At 40.5% G+C, this 20,975-nt stretch overlaps 1 protein-coding gene across 2 annotated transcripts in view; it reads left to right on the top strand.

Moving 5' to 3' along the window:
• Nucleotides 1-7,100: 7,100 nt before the first annotated feature.
• IPPK (inositol-pentakisphosphate 2-kinase) overlaps nt 7,101-20,975 on the top strand; it is a 30,860-nt gene continuing 16,985 nt past the window's right edge. Inside the window, exon 1 of one of the 2 annotated variants that reach the window (XM_072934880.1) lies at nt 7,101-7,196. In XM_072934880.1, coding sequence (XP_072790981.1) covers nt 7,116-7,196 — 81 coding nt within the window. In that variant the 5' untranslated portion in view covers nt 7,101-7,115. Of the gene's footprint in view, nt 7,197-7,705; nt 7,894-20,975 lie in introns of those variants that run through there. The other variant, XM_002193047.7, reaches the window with a different exon arrangement.

Genomic DNA, 20,975 nt, shown 5'->3' with positions numbered 1-20,975 from the left:
AAAATTATGCCTGTAGGCAGAGGAGGGGAGTGGGGGCATGAGATGGACATGATGGGAAATAAAAGGGAAATTCAGGCTTTTCTCAAAATTCAGCAAGGCCCTTGGGAAATGTTCACAGAGTGGAAGAAAATGCATTTGGGAGGAGGCTATTTTATCCTCGTGAGTTTAGAGGATAAAATCTGTATGTTTGTCTCTTTTCTCTGAATGATCACAGAGTGATCCTTGTACAAGGATCTTCTAATAAATATTTTCTCCACCTCTCAGGGATGCTGAGTTGTCCAGGAAGGTAAATATATGTATAACTGTACAGAGAACAAGTAAGTTTTGGTTAGGCTGCTCCTTTTTTGAGTAATTGCTGTGAGCAATTTCTGGTGAGCCAGACTGTGGCAGATAACATGGGTTATTCTGAAATGGCATTTTGTCCCTTTGAGTCTATGTGAATCTAATCTCCTCTAAAGCCTCTTTATGCAATTTTGGTTTAATGTTGTGTCCTTGATAAAGAATAGTTATGGTATGATTTTCACACCATGATAAGTCATATTCTAGGACTAACCTCTGAAATGCAGTTTGCTTAAAAAAAAACCAGTTCAGGCTTAGGACCTTTGATATTCTGCACCTTTCTTGTATTATTTGCTTCTGTCTTCCTTTCTTCTACTTTTTTGACTGAAGCTTTACATCTGTAATCCTCACTCCTATTTTAAGCTTTCCTTTTGTTATTTTACATTGACTTTGAACCTCTTCTGGTGCACTGAGACTAAAAAGACAGCCAAAAAATACATCCTTAAGCTCAGGGTGACATGCTATCCCATTGTGTTTCCTGCTAATTTATTAATTTTTGTTTCAATGCTAAAGCTTTTTATTAAAAAGTTTAATAAGAGAAATCAACATATTTTTCAATTATTTTATTTCAGAAGTTTTTTTTTTAAATTTTTAAACAAACAAGAAAAAACTCAACAGCAAGAATGTCCATCAAACGTTTCTGTTTGAAACAAATAATGCCATTGAATAGCTGACTTAGGAATACTTTGGAGCTTCAGTAAAATTACAAGAAACTTAAATAATAGGAAACTTTTGCGCAATCTCTTTAGATGTGTCTGTCTGTATTAACAACCAGAAGCCAGAAAGGAGATTCAGAGCTGCTCCTTTCACTGAATTACCTGGGATCTCCCAATCATGTGAGGAGTGTGTGCAAATGGCTTTGATACTGAAAAACAAACAACCCCAAATTTCAATCCTAGAGATTTTATTCTATGAGATCCAGGAGATGTACATGGAGAGGTAAAATAAAGTAATGCACCTGATAGTGTCTCCTTAAACCAGCAGATGAGGCTGTTTCCTGTTTTTTCTCTTTTGCCATGCAAAACCCATGGAAATTTGTAACTGCAATTAAATGCCTGTCTCCAGGGATGATTTGGTAAATGGAAATGCCTCCCCCGGTTTTTGTTTTTTTTTTTTTTTTCACTATAACACAGAGTCACAGATTCTTAGGTTCAGAACCAGCTGTTCTGAACCTGTCTAAGATCAAGTGGATCATTAAGGTATATCTTTTTAATTTATAAATTCATGCCAGGTGGATTTGTACCTTCCAAGGTGCCAAGCTTTGGGTGAGAAGGGGGTTTCACTGCTTTTTGGGCCTGATTCTGTTTCAGTAAGTGTAGAATTTGATCCAGAATTTATGCTCGCTCAATTATCTTAAATTTAATTCCTTGCTAAAAAGATTGACTTGAGAGATCTCTGTGTGTGCATATATATATATGTATGTATGTATTCCCACTGACATAAAACAAAAACATACCTATGAGACATGTCACATGTTATGACAAGTAAGACACGGTCATAAAGTTTTTAATTGCAAAGGATATTGCACTTGTTTTTGGCAGATGATCAGTCAGAGAGATCTCATAATCACTTGTTAAGTATCCACTTCATTCCGCCTTAATCAAGAGAGTTGTAGATTGTCACCTCTGAAATAGCTGATTTAAATCAATAAAGTTATCATTGATCCTCTGATGGTGCAGTTCTCTTCAATTCTCTTTTATAACCTGGGTAGATGGAGCAGTGAGGGCATGGGAGAACTCAAATTCATGTGTTTTTCTGGGGGAGAATGAAAAAAACAACCCAAACCCTCCTGTCAGTAATAGCTCCTGCCCTGCTGAATGAGCCATAATTCTCTCTCCCAGAACATTGTTGTACTCTGCTGCTTTTTCAGAGCACACCCAGAGATATCTTTTCCTTCTGTGTTTTCTCTTTTCCTTGGAAGGGCCCCACGTGTTTGCCCTGCCAGGAGGTTCTGCAGCTGCTCAAAGTGCAGTTTCATAATCAGCCTACTGTGGTCTGAGAGGGAGCTGGCAGCAGAATGGCAAATCCTGTGCTCCTGGACGCTGTGGGATGTGTTCCCATTCCTCCTCCAGTGACGGCTGGAGCGCCTGTGTGGCTGTACCGTGTCACGCTGCTTTGCTGAGTCAACGAAACAAATTTTTGGGAAAAATCCCACCACAGAAAACTCGACCATTCATTTGGTGAATGATCAAATGAGGTGACTCATGGGTGTGACTCTGAGGTGACTCATGGGTGTCCATGTGCCACACGGGAATACATGGGCAGATTTGGAACGGAGAACAAGGTCACCCTTTTGAGATTCCATCATGTTTATATTGGTGTGTCTGCTTGGGAACTGCATTACATCTGTGTTTATGTATTGGAGATGACAGATAATGTGAAGCTTAAAATTTTAGAAGGTGTCTCTTGGCTATTTATCAGTTCTGCTTATTGGTATCAGTCATGATGATTCCAGTAAATTGGGTTCTTCAAGGGAGACAGTCGGGGGAGCATTAAATTTTATGATGCCATTTACATAATGAGATCACTCCAAAATCATTAACACTACAGTGTTAATAAAAATAATAAAAGGTAGTACATATGGATTGAAGGGTCTTTATCTTTGCAAGTATTTGATAGCTGTGCCAAGGAACATAAATCTGAATTTCTCAGTAAGTACAAAGAAACTGATTCCCAGGGTGTCTGTACCACTCCATATATTGCTGTTTGGTGTTTTCCATCTATTATAGATTGGTGTTTCTGGGTATAAAGTGACATGTTAACATGTTAGCAGTTTATGCATAAATTAGTAATTTATCTTCAGGAGACCTTGTACTCAGTGGACTCAAAGTTCTAACAGGGAAGGTTTCAAGGTTTCCTATGGAAGCATTGCCAAAGGATGGTGGTTTAGCTGAAAACCAGGTTAATCTACATGTCTCCTTCCCTGTTTAAAGAGGTCAAACAAGTTTACTTGAGCCAAAAAGTTGAATGCTGTTCTTTAACCATTAACAGGTCCAAGGGCTGGGCACAATGCTGGGGAATATTTGTGATAGGATATAATAAAGTGTTTTCACAGGAGCAGTTGCAAGAGGTGTTTGATGGTGAGCAAACAGTGCAACATTAACAGCAAGTACCTGCACTGAGGAGTGTTGGCCTGGCCTGAAAGCACCACAAGTCCTGTGGCTTTGTGAGTTCTGCCCAGGCTACAGAACTGCTCTGCATTCACCTCTTTATGGAAAGAGTAGTTTGATTTTTAATTGCTGGTATGTCCTTTCATACAGGGCAAGACCTAAATGCTCTTTATCCCTTCCTCTTTCCTTCCTTGCCTGCAGATTAGAGGCTGTAAAAACAGACTTTAAGGCCATGCCTAGATGGGGTTGGTCTTGTTCCTTTCTGCCTTAATAACCTGTCAAAGCTACTAGGATTTCACCATAGTTTTTTGCTTTAGTGACCACCTACAGTGTATCTTCTTTTCCATATACTTTAAATCACAACACTGATTTTCATTTGTATGTGTTTTGGGTCATAGCCCACTGGTAAATAGTTGTTTTTCTTTTCAATGAATGTACAGGCCTCCTGTGTACAGGAAATGTTTTTAAATTGTCTTGTCTAGGTGTAAAAAATATTGTCTATCCTGGAAATTCTTTGGAGTTAGATATACAGTACAGAATTCTTCTTTATGCTGTCTCTAACTTTATAACTCTCTTGGACTGTATGCAGCAATTAAAGTTCTTGGTAGCAATAATGTCTGTTTATCCATGTCTGTGGTACGTTTGTGCTCTTATCTGCTAACAACGTATATGTGACTTTATTTGTGTAAAGTCCCCTTTCCTGTTACTTACAGCCTTATTCCTGAAGCCATTACTTCCCTTATTTCTACAATATTTTACTGTGGTTTAAAGTGCCACAGATACTTTCTAAAAAAGCCACAGAATGACACACTCCAGTCCTATTGTAATCTTTTTTTCTTTGTTGGGTCAGGGAGTCTTAGTCAGTGTGAGATGGTGAAGTGACAGTTGGAGCATGAAATTTCCTGCACTTCTAGTATGTGTGTGAAATTATGTAGAAAAAACAGGGATTCAAGAAGTAACAGTGGCATGGTGCAGCCTGATATGAGAAAAAAGACAAAGCTTGAACATTTGAATAATGTGAGTTACATAAGTATATTCCAATTTTGCTGGTCTGAGTATAATAAAAGTATGAAACTCAATCCTATTTAAAGAGAATTCTACCTTTTGAAACTGAATATGGTGTAGTAGTTTAAAACAAATAATATTTTGTAGTACAATTTCACTGTTGTATTATCAAGTCCATTTAATATTTTTGCACTCATTGCCTTGAATTTGTGATTTTTAAACTTGATTTCTCCAGGCAGATGTTTCTAGGTCACAGGATAGGATATTTTGTGTCATGATTACTCTTTTCATAAAGAACAAAATATCCTTCTTTTCAAATAGAAGCCTTTTTCATTTTAGGGACCAGAAGAATTAAGATGTACCTATTATAGCAAAAAATCCTTTGTATTATTGGCACTCAATTTTACCACAAGTCTCAGGTAATGCTATTTTTTTCCTCTCAGATATGGATTTAATGAACTTTTTATAGTAAAGGCTGTTGACATTACATACATGCCTGATACTTTTTTTCCTCCTCAAAGTGAATATGTGAACTGTGGACTGTTCTTGCAATTTTATTCTCATTCACTGATGAACTTACAAATTGCAAAAGATGGCAAATGAGAGAGTCCAGTGTTGATGGCTTCCCAAGACCAAAGTGTATTCTGAGAAACACAGATTGTACCATAAAGCACAGTGCAGTTACAGCACTCTGAGGAAAAGGGATTTCAGGCCTGTGGTGCTCTTCTGACTCCTTCAAACACCAAAAAAAGAACTGCTGAGGGGATGAAGCGAAGTACTATTACATTATGCATTCCTGCTGCATTTTAAACTCATTTATTTACATACTGAAATACCACAGGATACCTGGCCATCTGCTGAATCCCTGGGTGGATTTTGCAGGTCACTGAGCTCTGTGCTCTCAGACCTCAAGGCACCTAATTAAAACCCATCCAGGTATGTCCACACCAGCTGTAGTTACACCACCTGACAGGGGAATTCCAGTTAAGCAATACCTGAATGGCACCAAAGCTTCTGAGAGTTCAGTCCAAGCATGTTGTAGATAATACCTGGTTTGAGTAATAAGATAATGCAGGGAGAAATAACATCTGTAAAATAGGCTTTTGTCCCTCCAGGTTTGATTTTCATCAGTGTACTCTTAGAGCACTGCCTCAAATTGCCCAGTTGGTAGTTCTGCACCTCAGCATGCTGGAGGAAAAGGTGGAGAGGGAAGTGCCTTGCTGGGGAGAAGGAGTGTGTTAAAACTTGGTGTCCTCAGTGTTGTTTACCTGTGCACTCAAACCTCCACTTTATTTTTAACTCTGTAGGTGTGCATTTTTCTGAACTATGAAAGAATGTGCTGTGCTAGAGTTCCTTTTAAAATTGAGACATATTAATTTTGTCACTGCAAGACGATACATTGGTATTATTTCTGTATGTATTTCTCGATGTAAGCCTAATAAGTGTTCAAATGCTACTTCCCTGAAGTACAGTTATTTTTTAATGATAGTATCATAAATACCACAGTCTTATAGTCCTAAGTGTAACTTCTTTATAACACTCTTAAAAGCCAGGATATTATGGTTAATTGTTGTATGTTAGATGTGCATTCCTAGTAACATACCATAGAGAAACTTTGCAAACACAGATGACAGAAGCCTACTTTAAAGAAATCACTGTCATTATTTTCATCTTTATCAAATGGTCAAAGGAGCAAGAATTCCTTTTTCATGTAGATATGTATAGTATGCTAAAAAAGGAAAAGTGATTTTCAGCTAGTATTTTAGCACATATTTTGTTTAACCCCTGTTTTTTAAGTTTAGTGAAATTGGATGATGTGTTTAAGTTACACCACACACATTTAAAAAAAAAGATCAGTGACTCATTGCAGATTTATGCAAGGTTTATTTTCAGTCTTCTAGGTGCATCTTCTTTCTCCATAAAAAAGGCACTGTTTACTTTGCTTTGACTTTCTTTTGAAAAGCTGCAACAGAGAGTCAAGTTTGGGTACTATCCAAATTATACAAATGTTCATTATACAGAGGAAAGCTTCTGAGTGTTAATTACCTTATTTTGTGCTAGCTTGGGCCCCTGTCATGAAGAGCCTTGTGAGGAAGCAGGAAATAAATGGGGGAATTTCATAGAGCCTTTAGGGATTGTTTTAAAATAGTCATCGAAGGGTCAGTTTCACTGCTTGTGGTCAAAACTCATAGTCATAAAAATTACTGGATTAATGGTTCTAGAATTTAGTCCTGTGTTTGTGATAGGGAGTTTGGATCTTTAGATTGTTTTCTATTTATTGTAAATCATGTATGTGTATATTCATATGTGGGAAAACAGCTTAGTGTTCAATTTTTAAAGAATATTACACAGATGTTGATCTTTATGCTTCTAACGCTGGGTATTTGAACGACTTGGTATATTGGAGCACAAGGCTAATTAAACAGACACTTGACTGCAAGAGAAAACATCGTAAAACAAAAAACCAGCGTAGCTGGAAACGGTAGCTGAAAAGACATTGGAAGGCACTGCCCAGGGGAATGGGGTAGTCATTGGGAGTGACTGGAGGTGTTCAAGGAAAGACTGATGTAGCACTTAGTGTCAGGTTTAAAGGTGGTGACTGGTTGCAAGTTGGACTTGATAGTCTTGGAGGTCTTTTCCTAATTGATTCTGTGAAACGCAATGCCAAAGCGGTCACAACCTCCCCTATTTTGGGTGTTAGACCATGCGCAGAGCCTCTGCTGCGAGCTCATCTCCCACACAGTGAGTACGTTATACGGGCACCCCATACCGCAGAACACACACTGGGATCGGAGTCCAGCTCCTGCACAGCCCAAAATCCCACCCTGTGTGTTCCTGAGAGCATTATCCAAACTCTCCTTGAGCTCTGTCACCTCGGGGCTGTGACCGAGGGGAGGCTGTTCAGTGCCCCACCCCGCTCTGGGTGGGTTACTGATCATGTCTCCCCACAGTGTCCTCTCTAGGCTGAACAAACCGAGTGCCCTCAGCTGCTCCTCATAAGCCTTTCCCCGCCGGTCCTTCTGCATCCCTGTGGCCTCCTGTGGCTGCTCTCTAACAGCTTAGTCCCTTTTTTTATAGTGTGGTACCCAAAACTACACAACAGGGCGAGCAGAGCGGGGCCATCCCCTCCTCTGCCCGGCTGCTCTCGGGGGCAGGTGATGCCTTTCCGCCGCCGGTGCTGCCCCGGCGGCGCTGCCCGGCCTCGCCATGGCGGCGGCGGCGCTGCCCGGCTCCAAGATGGCGCCCGCGGCGGGCGGGACTTCCCGCGGCTGAGGGCGGGCGGCGCAGCCGCCATGGTGGCGGCGTGAGGCGGCGGGGCCGGCGGTTGCTCCTGCCCTCCGCGCGGCCCGGGCCGGGCATGGATGTGGAGAAGATGGATGAAAATGAATGGAAGTACCATGGGGAAGGCAACCAGAGCCTCGTCGTCTCACACTGCCAGGTACGGGGGAAGCCCAAGCCGGGCCCGCGTGAAGGGGGCGGCCCGGCGGGAGCGGCCGCTCGGCCCCGCCGCCCGCCTTCGCTGCTTTCTTTGCCGGTGGAGTTTTCTGTCCCGGGGAGATCGGGCCCGTCCCGCGGGGAGGATGAGCGGGCGTTTCTCCGGCTCCTCCGGCACGGCCAGCAAGGGTGGGAAGGAGAGCGGCCGATGGCCGGGCAGCTGCCCCTGCAGATGGGAGCTGTGAGGAAAAGTGCTAAAAATTCGCCTTTTCTATCATCATTCCCGGGTGTGGGTGATGTGACAGGAGAAAGCGAGCTGGTGAAGGAGTGTTTTTCCCTTTGTCACCGACTCTGGCTCTGTGAGGGGTTCGAGCACTCGCTGCAGTGCTGGGCCGGGCTCCCGACTCTAATTTAGGTTTTTGGCTTTGCCACGGAGCTGCTGTGATGTGACCACGCCGGTCACTTCATCCCTGTTTTCCCATGTACCTGTTGGTCTGGTTTTTTTGTTGATTTTCTTTTCGCTTTTTGTTTGTATGGTTTTTTTTTTTTTTTTTTGGGGTGGGAGGGGGCCACGGGAATGGAGGTGTGTTTTATTAAAACATACCAGTATAATAGATTTAGCATTTGAAGCAGTAATGATTAAACGAAGCTGAATCCAATCAAGCAGACTCTGTGTCAGTTTATGCTGACAGTGTATTCCTGTCCCCCTTGCACGTGCATTATTTACTTAATATATTGGGATACATGCCCCTTGAAGGAGTTTATTCGTTTTCTAAAAAGTGCCTGTGTCTGTGTTTGTGCTTTAAAGATGTATTTGTATTTTAGTTTAAAAGCTGGTATGGATTTGCCACAGAATGTTCTTGATGATTCATAGATCAAAACTCAGCAGAGCCAGAATGTTGAGATGGAGGATTTTTGTAGAAAAAAAATCTATAATAAGATTTGAATCTTAAGAATAATTTTAAAAAATTATGTCTAAATGAATGACTGAAAATACTGCATTATTTTAATGTTTGTTTTCTGTGTTATGTCTAAATGAATGACTGAAAATACTGCATTATTTTAATGTTTGTTTTCTGTGTTATAAGTATGAATTTGATGTAAAATATTAACAAATACCAAGCCTGAGAAAATGCTAGAAATCTTGTGGTGCTCTCCAAACTTTAGCAGGGACACTTCTGTGGCTGTGGCTTTTTCCCTCCTCTTTTTCTTTATATCAAATACAATTTAAAAACAATTTTTGGTGCAGGAAAAACATGTATGGTTTTGTTTCCTGTCACATTTAACTTTGAAAAAGGCAGTGTAGAAACTACACAGTCACTGGATGACGGGAGTCAGGATAAATAATGGAAATAATGGATTATTAGTGATGTAATTGTGATTATCTTTAAAGATGTGGAAAGTGAGGAAGTCAGCCAGTGGTTCAGAATAGCTGCGGAGCCTGCCAGTTCTCTTTTTAACAAGATGATAAAACTTTTTTAAGATAGATAGAGTGAAAGTGATATAGATACAGTTTTACTTTTATAGACAACTTTGAAACAGTAAAGCTTACATTTTGTATCTTTGTGTTTACTGATGACAAAGTCTGGTAAACTTGAAGCCTATAAATACAATTTAAATGTTAATTGTAACTTTGTGCCTCTTAGGAACAGGATATGCTTGCACCATTAATCATCGTTCTTGTGATCTGGTGTTAAGTTATTCTCAGGTTTGTGTGGATGGGTCAGCAGCCCAGCTAAGACGTTTTGACTGTTCTCACTTCATTCTGTATCTTCCCAGTTCATGTTTTTTGTGTATCAGTGCAAGAGGAGGGGATAGGGACTTGGTGGTGGTGGGAGAGACATGAATGGATGCTCAGATACAAGTGAGAGGCCAGATTGGAACAGTGCATGTACTTGTTTCCAGGTTCTGATGTGTAGTGGTTTGTAGTTTGAAATGTGGAGAGAAAGCTGCTCCCTACCTCTCTTGGTCTAAGCCTCTCTTCCTCACTTCCAGAAAATTTGAGAAGTTTTGTTTTTTAAACTTGAACAGAAAAGTGAATCCCTGTTCTTTTGGAGAAGAGAACATGAGCTGCTTTGCCTCTCAGAGAACAAGGTCCGGGGTGTTGTGTTTGAGCTCCTGCTCTCTGCACCGCTCCTTGGAGCCCTGATAACAGCCCTGTGCAAGGTCATGTCTCCAGTGCCGGGGGTGTGGGCTGGGGTGGGCAGCCTGGCTGTTCCTGCCTGTGAGGGCTGTGGCTGCCTTGGGGATGGACAGAAAGGGCTGTAAGGCCCATGTCATCACAGGGTGCTCTCCTGTGTTTAAGGCTCTGCTTAATTCCTGGGGTTGCTCCATTCCCTGTAGGTTGCCCTTTAAGACATGAATGTAACGCATTGTTAATCCAGTACAGTACCAAATTAAAAAGTTGGTCATGTAAAAGTCACATGCCCAACAGACAGCTCTGCTGGCTGATAAGCCCTGGACGCAGGCGACACGCAGCCGCTTTTCCAGTGCGCCCAGACAAAGCTTTGTCTGGCAGTGGGATGCTGGCATCCTATGGAACGTGCTCTCTTGTTTCCATGAAAGTGCTCTCAGTGCTTGCTGTACTTTTTCTTCTTGCTGGTTATTAATCCTGCAGGATGTAACAGTGACAGGAGTCTCACTGGGCGCTGAAATCACTGCAAGTGCATCTCTGTTCCTTATCCTTCCAGTGCAGGATAAGGATCCTGAGGCATGGTATGGGCTACTCAACACGTCTCTTCTTACAGTGGTAGTTTTATAGAGTTACTTTAATTAATTTGGCAGGCTTTTGACAGTGATCCGGTGAATAAAGATGGAATGCCTGCTGAGCATTTCCAGTTCCCATTGTTATCACTGGAGCTCTGTGCTTGCTTGCTTGATGAGCACTCAAACTTCTGCTTTCATGAATTTTTGAAGTTTCGGTTCTGGAGAATCTGAAATTCCAGAAGATGTACAGAAGAACTGTGGTACAAATTTCTCTGGTAGTCAAGCTTTTCCTTTTGGTTTTTATTGAAGCTGTGAATGAATTAAGTAAAATTGAAACTGAATTGTGGCTGAAAGGCCTTTGTATGGTCTTGCAGTCTGCTGAAGTGCTAGAATGATCAGTCAACTTTGCTACCTCATGATTCTAGTGTGAAATACAGCTGGTAGCTCTGAGGTGTTGGTGAGAATCTGTGCTGCAGGACAGATACAGATACAGCTCCACAAATCCCAGCCAAGCACCATCACGCCCATCCAGGTCGTTTAGAAAGGAGGTTTCTTTTCCCCGGAGTTTTTATTGGAGAGTTGCTCCTTCTGCTTCAAATTTGGCTTCAGATTTAAAGAGAGTGAACCAGTGCTTTCCCTTCTCTTCCCTACTCATGAGCAGTGGAGAGCGTTCAGAGGAACTGCTGCAGAACAGTTATCTCCGGTTAGCTGTTGTGTCTTTCTGCAGCTCAGCTCAGAAGTGAGCTGGAAATCTCCTTTGGAGTTCTGCACTTCAGTCAGTTGTTTGCTGAGCTGGAAATCAATTTCTCCTTTGGAGTTCTGCACTTCAGTCAGTTGTTTGCTCTTATGGGACACTTCATTTCAAAAGGCTTCGGTAGATGTTTGTAGAAAGTAGTGTAAGCAACTCTAGGAATAATAACTTGGATTTCTTTCTGCTGTTGAAACATGTGCTTGTAGTCAGCAGTAGTTGCTCTATGACATGAAGTATGTACATTCCTCCTGGCCTCTGTTTTACTTCTTGTGTGTTGGGATACTGTGGTAACCAAAAGCATAATTTTGAAATACATTTGAACATTAAACTTGTATTTGAGGGTGAGTATGGGGAAGTGGAAAATAGGAGTCTTTTTCCTCCAGCTTGATTTTTATTTGGTGAGATAGTCTAGAACAACCTTGTTATGTTGTTGCAAAAGGTTGTGGTTTATGGCTTGAGATGCTTGGATTGTTAGGGTTCATCTACTTTATGTCTTGGAATGTTTGCAACTCCAGCAGATATCTTTGGGTTTTGGTACAGGATTAATTTGTAAATGTATAAAGCATCTCCAGAACATCTGTGAGCTTGTAAGTAGGAAAAGGGAAAGGAGGGGAGATGGAGAAGGTAAGGGAAAGCTTAAGTGTAGCTAAGGAGTCTGGATGAGGGAGTCAAGCCAGGTAATGAAGCTTGCAGAAGATTCTCAAAATTGGTTTCTGTGGTAAACAATCTGTCTCTTCTCTGTGATATTTATTTTCCCTTCAAGACCTGTGGTAAAGATGGAGGACGTCCAGTGTTACTTTAGAAATATCCTTCCCAATCCTTGTGCTGGCTGCACAGGGGACTGTAGTGAGCAGAGGTGCAGGGAGGGAAGGGGATCTTGTGTTTTAGCAGCAGTCTCTGCTTTCACTGCATCTGCAGCTGTTTCTGCTGGCACCTGCATTATGATGGCTGCAAAGCATGTGCAGGAAGTCCCTTTCTGCATAGAAGGGAGGAGGATTTGGTTTGGGACTTTGAAATAACTCTGTGAGAAGAGGATTTGTGTCAAATTAGGGTAGATAATTGTTCTTCATAGTGCCTTTGCATTATGAAATAGTTTTCCTGTGGCTGTTGATTGTTTTGTTTATAAAAATAATGACAAGTTCAGTAATGTTGCAATAAACTTACTTGAAGAGAGGACAGGATTGTATGTTTAGACAGAAGGGTGTTGCTGAAAGAGTAGAAAGCTTCCAATTGGAATGACTTAGTTATCTGCAGTTTTCCTCTGGTCTTGTTTGGCACCAAGGGATGATGCTGATCATTAATTGCTGTCTCATTGAAAGAATCTTCTTAAGGTGCTTTTTCTGATGATGTCATTTTGTACATGTCCAAAAACTTATGTGGCCTGTTTCTTCTGTTGTTTTTCTGTGTAGAGTTCCTGAATCTGTTTTGTGCTATTGAAGTTTGTGTAAGAACTGACAACCCCCAAACTTCTGAGTTGTTCCTGAGAAATTCCAGATTGCTGACTATAAAGCAAATGTTTTAAAGGTTGTGTTCTGTTTTTTGTTCAGTGTGTTCTGATTGTTTTTTTTTTTTTCATTAATATCTATATATGTCTTGATGTAATGGAAAAATAGAAGAGGCTGATGATTCCTGTATTAAAGAATCTTCAGTTAGGGAAATTTTGCTGTTCCTGTGTTTATAAATACAATAGTTTATTAATAATGGCCATTGCAATTATTAATAATTTTTTGAATATTGCTCTGATTAAATATGGCCACATTTTGGTCTCTTGGTTCTTTTACAGAAAGATATTACCAGAAAAAGTAAAATTCAACTTCTATTTCTTGGATTTTAACTTGACTAATTGGGAAAGGCATAGTTATGGTAAGACTTGAACTTAAACATTTTTGTCTCCTTGATGAGTTTCTAGTATTTACATTCCAAACCTGCGCTGATTCCTGCTTCTGATGGATTTGGCAATCATGTAATGCAGGGAGAAGTCTGCATTTGATTCTGTAGTTTTTTCTGCCTTTTCTGATTGATGTTTGGGGTTTTTTTTTTTTTTTTTTTTACATTTAAATTTCATAGGGCATTTGTTTGACCTGGATTCTGCAGCATTTTTTTTTTCTGGGTGTGTGCATATCTCAACAGTGTCTAACTCTAAACATAGTTTAACAAAGCCCCCACACCTGCACATCTTTTGCCTGCTCAGACAAAAGGACAGGAACACAGCTTGATGACTGAAGATGATAGTCCTTCTTAGTTGTCATTGCTTTTGATTTTTTAGCATTTTATTTACTTGTTGCAAACAAGTGGAGGAGCTTCTGCCCAAATTGACTGAAGCAGCTACGAAAACTAGTTGAAAAAGCCAAGTATGTGATCAGGGTGTGTCATCAGTGAAAAGAAAGGAAGAGATGCCTGTCTTGCTGGGAACAACAATGAAGTTTTTATTAACAGAGGGCAGTCACCAGTTTGAGTTGGAATTTGGGAACCTTTGTGACACCTGTATTAAACTGAAGGATTCCTTGCATCACCTTGGCTAATTGATATTTAGATACACATCTATGGTCAGTGGATGAAAACAAGACAGTTTTGTATTTGTTTGTATTTAGTTCTTTGGCTAAACAGGTACAATGTGACTGTTGATGTCATAACTAATTGACCTAACTCTACTTGAGTACAATCTACAAAGGTTTTATTATAAACAAAGAATTAAAAGTTGAAAGTGCTTCCAGTTCTGTGAATTAGCTGTGAAGCTTTTTATTGACACATGCTTCCCCCAAGTTATTAGATTGAGTCAGCATCAAGGAATTTTAATTCTGTATCAGGATCTCAATTCAATATTGTACCAGTAGTTAAAGTTTTCTTGTGTTTACCAGGTTTCTGCACTGGAAGGATGCTCTGAATGCAGAGTGGTTTAGTGTCTTCCATGAAGTGAAACGGAAAGTGACACTGGGCAGCAGGGCTGAATGTAGAGAGGAGAGAGAGAAGAAAGGCATCAAGTAAAACTTTTCTTATATGAGTGCCTTAAGTTTTGTAGATGCAGATGGGGAAACACAGCATGTGTGTGGATGGAGATGGGAGACAGAAGCTCTGTGGTCTAACACTAATCCCATATGACAGTGATCATTTAACTGCAGAAGCAGCAACACATCTCTCCTCCCTGCAGAATACTTATTTCAGAGATGCTATCTTTTGCTAATAATGAGTGTTGGAGCAGACTTGTCTTTTGGTGAACTTCTTTGGAAATTCAAACTCTACTTTTTGTGTCTATTTTTTTTTTTTTTTGGTGGGACTTTTGAGAATGCTGAAGGCTATATCCATTGAAAATGTAAAACAAATCCCAGTTTTGCAGTCAAGCTCATGAGGTTATTAGCCTTGATTAAGAATAATCCTGTTTTTTTTTCTGGTTGGGTTCAGTGCTGGCTCAAACTTGAACGTGTTCCTTTTGCAGTTGAGATCAAGTTGTTATCTCAAAAATATTTCTTTTGTGTCTATTACAAGTGCTTGTAATGCAGTGATGGATTTCTGTGTGTTTTTTGTATCTGCCCTCAGCTGACAGCAACCGTGGGCTGATTGCTTTGGATAAAGAAGCCTGGCTGACCCAAAGCTGAGTAGGAGTGCTCAGTCTAAGATATGCCACTTTATTCACTATTTTGATTCTTCCTTCCTCCCAGCTTTTCAGTGGCTGTTCCTTTTGCCTCAGTGGATTTGTCTGTGACACGGAATGAAGTGTCAAGGAGGTGTTCTGACCTCCTTGAAGTGTCCTTCCTGACCTGCTTTTACTTGGGAAGGAACAGTCACTGGATTCTACATGAGCACAAGACTTCCTTAGGTGCCTTCTGGTTCACTTGTTCTGGATGCTGAGAATTATCCACTTGTTCTAACTGTCCATTTAATTATTTAACTTAATTCTAATCCCTCTTATTGTTTTGACTCTTTATTTCCTCCCCCCATTAATAATTTCCTGGAATGCCTGGTTTCCCCAGCATAACATCAGATGACTTGGCAGCTTTAATGCTGGGAAGTGTGTGTTGCTGTTAGAGGGGGCTTTAGAGCAGCTTAAAGGGAGGAAACTTAGGATGTATTTTTATGTTCTGATTGGTAAAACTCGCCTGTTTGACAGATGGATGAGGTGTTTGATATGCTTTTAAATGTTTTGGGCCGTTTTTCCTTGTTTCACAGCAAGGACGTCAGAGCCATGTGCTGTGCTACCCAGACAGTGCTAAAGCACACTGAGGGCCAGGCATCAATGGGTTTATTCATCCTGTTCTCTCTCTGGTACGTGTTTCCACCTCATACCAGTGCGTGTTTCACTTGATATAATTTCAGGTGCTCTGATTAGCTGCTTTGACTGAAGGGCAGACATTTCCTCCTCACTCTTGCAGAGTGCAATCATTAAATTCTCTTGGAATTGGTACCATCTGTGCATTGCAAGGTAATAGAAGCTTAACTATAAAGTGAAACCTGAGGTAGTGCTTGACTCTCATGAGAATCAAGATCATAGCCAGGCAGCAAAAAAAATCATAATGAGCACCTGAAGTCTGATGCAAGCTGTGAGCACTGTGCTAAAGAAAACAAGTGTCATGGGGGGTTGCTTGCAAATAAGGGTTTGCCATATTGAATGGTGGAAAGCAAGATGCCATGCCACAAATCCTTTATTCATGTTAAGAAATAAAACCATTGTTCTTCAAGGACTCCTGTGCTAAATAAAAGAGTATTGTTCCTATTTCTGAATGCTTCTTTGCACTATGTGTGAGCAATTGCTAAACTTTCTCCATACTGGCAGGAAATGTAGCTTTCCTCATTTTGTTTTGTGTGATCTTACTCACCTTATGTAGAACAAAACTGAGTTGGAAAACAAATTTTTATGATACTACCAGTGTATTTAATTCAAAAGGTACAAAATTTTATAGTACATAGTTAGATTCCATCTCTCATAACCCTTCACATTGCACAGCAGACTGACTCTGGATGAGGAGACCTTTAAAAATGTCTTGTGTTGAGTATCATGAAGGTAAGCTTTGGCTGAAGTGCCTGGGCAGCGTGGTGGGCATGTTTTCACTGAGGTCTACCATATCTCAGAGGGACAAACTCTCCCTGTCACTGTCTTTGCTGAGATGTGAAGATAACACTTCTTTGTCCATTTTTCTCCTTTCCAGAAATGGTGTTTTCTGAATTGAAAACAATTATTTTCTGTTCAAATCCCTAAAACTAGAATTGGAATTTAAGGGGTTGTGGCATGTAGATTTGGAATAAAAAAGTCAGAATAATTTTTTTTAGTTGGCAAATTCTGCATGCAGCTGCAGTGTGTTACTGCAGGAATAGCTTAATATCAGCTAAACAATTCCATAGTTCATGTTGAGTACCCTTGGAACTGTCAATAATCAGTATTTGCATATTACTGTGTTCAGTTTGACTCCCTCCCTTGGACTGGAAATTACAATAATTAGAATGTACTTTCTGTAGGTGCCATTGCTGTAGGTTGTTGTAAACCCACAATGATTAGGGAGCACTGAATAACCACAGTGGTAGGTTCAACTTAGAGCTGTTTGATAAGTTCTTGGTAGCTCTTCAGGGTCAGCAAAACAGTGAACTAAGTAACCAGTTACAAAGAAATTCAGAGTCTTTACAGACCCTATTTTCTCCAAAAATATTTGACTTTGAATCTTCATCTTCTTTGGCAGTGGCTGGTGGTGGTGTGTGAAATTAGTTGCAAAAAATAGCAGAGTAAAATTGTAGAGAAGATTTGTTACCAGTCTTTGAAAGTGTTTCACCCATGTTTATAATTGGAAACTTGTGACTTTTATACTCACAACTTCAAGAGAAAGATGGGTTTTCTTATCTGTTTATGTACTGTGTACCTTTTTAAACAACAGGTAGGTAACTGTGTAATGTGAAATTGCAGATAGTGCCTGGAAAAATACTGATGAGTGTTTCGATGCCAGAATTTATGAGGCGTTGTGGAGGGAGATGATGGGTGTGGGAAGGGGGGTGGAGTTCCTTTTGGGACTAAAAAGTTGCTTCTCAGAGTCTTGTTCTCTACCAGTCGGTCTTACATATGTGAGCCTAAGCTCGGAATCAACGAGATGAGAATCTTTTCCAGTTTCGGAAGGAGAGATGTCAGAGCAGTGCTTTGCCTCCAGACAAAAGCAGTTAATGTGAGCTGCTTAGAATAATAATAGAGTAATAACAAATGACGTGAACCTGCTTATTTGGAAAAGGAGAAGCTGATGTTTCCCAGGCTTTGTGTTTGGACAGGCTAATTCTTTGTATTTTTGTACAGAAACTTATTTTGAACCTGCGTGAGCAGAAGTGGTAAGAGCAGAGGGAAAATATACAACTTTCTGTGTATCTAAGCAACTTTACCAGCAGTTGAGCTAATTTAAATTTTTCCTATTTCTTTCACTGCCACTAACTCTTATCTGGATTTTTGTTACTAATGTAGCAAGAGACCTGAAAAGAATCTCTGTGATGCAAACGAGGTTGTTCCCTGAAGGGGAATATCAAGAGTATAGATTTGCCCCAGTTGCGTTTAAGTTCTAAAAACTCTCCAGTTCAGGAGGCCTGCATTTTATGACAGTGAGGTCATAAAATAAGGTCATTATCAAACACCAAGCTGTAAAGAAACAAATGTAAGCTTTTATCCTGGTTTCATAATTCTACTGCCTAATCCAAAGTACCTGGATTGATTCCAGTCATATTTTGGCTGAGCTACCAAGGATTACTTTATTTTTCGGATTTTCTTAAGATTAATATAATAGCTGTAGTAACTGCTCCGGAGAATAAAAATTCTTATAGGTAAGCTTTTGGGGACCATGTCCAGGATACTGGTTTGTTCCCAGGACACATGAGGATAGGAGCTGCGTGCGTACACACGCCGCTGGCTCTGAGTATTTTCACAGCTCCTTCTCTCCTTGTTGGCAGACCTTAACTTTGTTCTGCTCTAACCCAAACAATTGTTTGGTGATGGGGTGCTAAAGACGTGTTTGCCTTTCTTGGTGGGGCTGTAAACTGCGGGCTGCGGACTCCAAACGCTGTGCCTTGGGATCGAGCTGCCCCGGAACACCTCTGGTTACATCATCGCCGGCCCGTGGATGTGTTTTCAGGGACGCGGGTTTTGGTATCCCTGTTGCTAGTGTTTGTTTTCAGTTTTCCATAACAATTGGAAATGGTTGTTGTTGTAGGCCTAGTATGGGCCTGGAGCCCTAAGAACGTTGTTATCTGCCATCAAGCTGCTCTGCTCTCATGTGAGAGTTGTCCTTAAATTCCTTATTTGAGAGTAGGAGCAGTAGTGTGTGATGTTCTGATGGGTTGGTTATTTTTAGTCTTTTGTCACTAAATAGAGACTGAACATGTGCAGGATTTAAAAAAATTTGTAGAGAATTCTTCCTTTGAATTAATTTATTTCCTAACTTCTTACATCAAAAGATTTGAAGCCTTTTACTGTTTTATGTGTTACATTTGCCTACATCCATGCACTGTTTCTTTTTTTCCCCCTTTGCTTGCAACCTGCTTTTTTATCACTCTGGGACTGTTATGCAGCTAACTAAATACTCTGATGGTGCCAGTGCCTTGATGGAAGTGGTGCGAGGTGCCTCTGTAAGCCCTTCCATTGGTTGTGGAGAAGGAAATGTAGGGAGCATTAGGATCTAGTTGGTCTGACTCAAAGTGCTAAGGAGTAGTGACAGCTTCTTGAGATATTCATTCCCTTTGGAATTTGGGCCATTCTCGTGCGTGCAGATAAGTATGGCACATATTTGGTGTTCAATCTGTAAATATAAAAAAATTGAAGGCATTTTAAGATAACTGACAAAAAGTCTCATGGCAACAACCACCCACAATATTTCCAAGTAAAGAATCAGTCAAGTGAATCTGAAATTAAATAGCATGAAAAATGTGGGCCAATATTTTTAGGGGTGATACTTCTGAGGCAGTTGGCATCTGTGACATCTGATGGGTTAACCTTGGTGCTGTGGAACTGGTGTTGAAATGCACAAAGGGATGTATCTAGCTGGAAACTTGCCTCAAAATAGGAAAGAAGTGCTTTGAGGGCTTTTTTGATGTTTGGTTTTGGGGTGGGTTTTTGTTTGTTTGGTGATGGTTTTGTTTTTTTTATTTCCTCTAATCGTCTTACTGAAATGTAGTTTGGGCTGGTTGGTTTCAGTGCATCTGTGAAATTTTGTTTGAACAGTGCTCTATTTCCTTTTAACACCTTTAGGCCAGTAACATGTTCTTTTGCCATATGTTATTTTGGTCATTTTGCCAGATCAGAAATGACTTGCTGATGAACAAATACTGTCCTGAGTCCTGTGAAAGCAAATCAAGTTTTCCAGAGCACTGGTTGGAATCCTGGCTGGGAACTGATTATTAGATAAATATCTACACTAGCCTTGAAAGATTTACAGAATCATTCTGAATGGATTAGAAGTGATAATCAGATCACTCCATCACTAATCCACTTATGAATAATTAAAGCAGGAGATCCAAATGGTTGAAACACTGTAAGAATAAGACACTGCACACAGAGCTACAGGCTCATCAGGCCTGGGCTCTGTTACTCATGTGTAGGGCATGAGGAGAGAGAGGAAATGTCACCAGGAATCTTGTCAAATCCAGGTGACACTAATTACCACTCTGGTGCTATCTCCTCTACTGTTGAGGCACTCATCTTGCAGGACAAATCAAATTCACAGCAAAGTATCCTTTTATGTGAGAGTGTTTTCCAGATGTGGGTGAATGCTGAGATTTATGGTGGCGTGAGACTTTATAGCTCTGGAAGGGGCCTTGTCTGGCTTTCAGTGGCAATGTCTGAACCTGGACCTAGTCTTGTGATTGTTTTGGATGGCACATTGCCATTAGTTTTGCTTATTTCCTCTTTCTCTCCATGTTAGTAATTAAAGATATCTGCAACCCTCTCCCTCAGCATGTGCAGAAACAGCTTTCAGCTCTGAAATATGGAATGGATTTGGTGCTGTCATGCTATGTGAAGTTTTTTAATGGCAAATAATTCAGAAGGGAAAAAGGTTGGATTCCATAAACACGAAGTACAACTGGGACATTTTGTCTGCATTGTCTTTGTCAGTGAATCTGAATGTACTTCTGCGGTAGTGCTTTAAATGGAGGTAATCCTTTTTGGTGCCTTGGGAAGGCCCAAATGGAGACAGACTGGCTAAGAGATAACGCTGGAAAACAGCTGTTTGTCTCTACCTTCTGTGGTGCCCAGCTGTTAATATCCCCATTGAACCTGAATAGGCTGAACTACATCAGTGGAAGTATCTCTAGGATCAGATATTTAGGCAGATCAGAGGCAGGGCTGTGTGTTGCCTTTTAAGGCAGCAGGTGCCTTAACACCATGTCAGACTTCGAGTTTAATTTGTAAAGTGTCAAGCTTTTTGAATTGTTACAAAACTGATAACAATTGTAAAAATTACAAAAATTAGTGAGTTTTTCTATGGTTTTAAGGTAAAATACTTGGAAACATGCTATATTTGTTCCTGTGTTATGTATTTACTCTGCAGAAGTTTATAAGCAGCAGGATTTAGTTTAGTGTTAAGTTCAGTTGTGTAGCTGCTGCTTGTAACTGGTGTCTCCGTAATAATTTGTAATGCTCTGCTGATACTGTAAATGAAATGGGCCTCGTGTCTCTT

This window comes from Taeniopygia guttata, chromosome 12 (assembly GCF_048771995.1).
Source record: "Taeniopygia guttata chromosome 12, bTaeGut7.mat, whole genome shotgun sequence".
NCBI classification, from domain to species: Eukaryota; Metazoa; Chordata; class Aves; order Passeriformes; family Estrildidae; genus Taeniopygia; species Taeniopygia guttata.
Note: the sequence above shows the minus strand (reverse complement) of the source record. Positions and strands in the feature narration are given on the sequence as shown.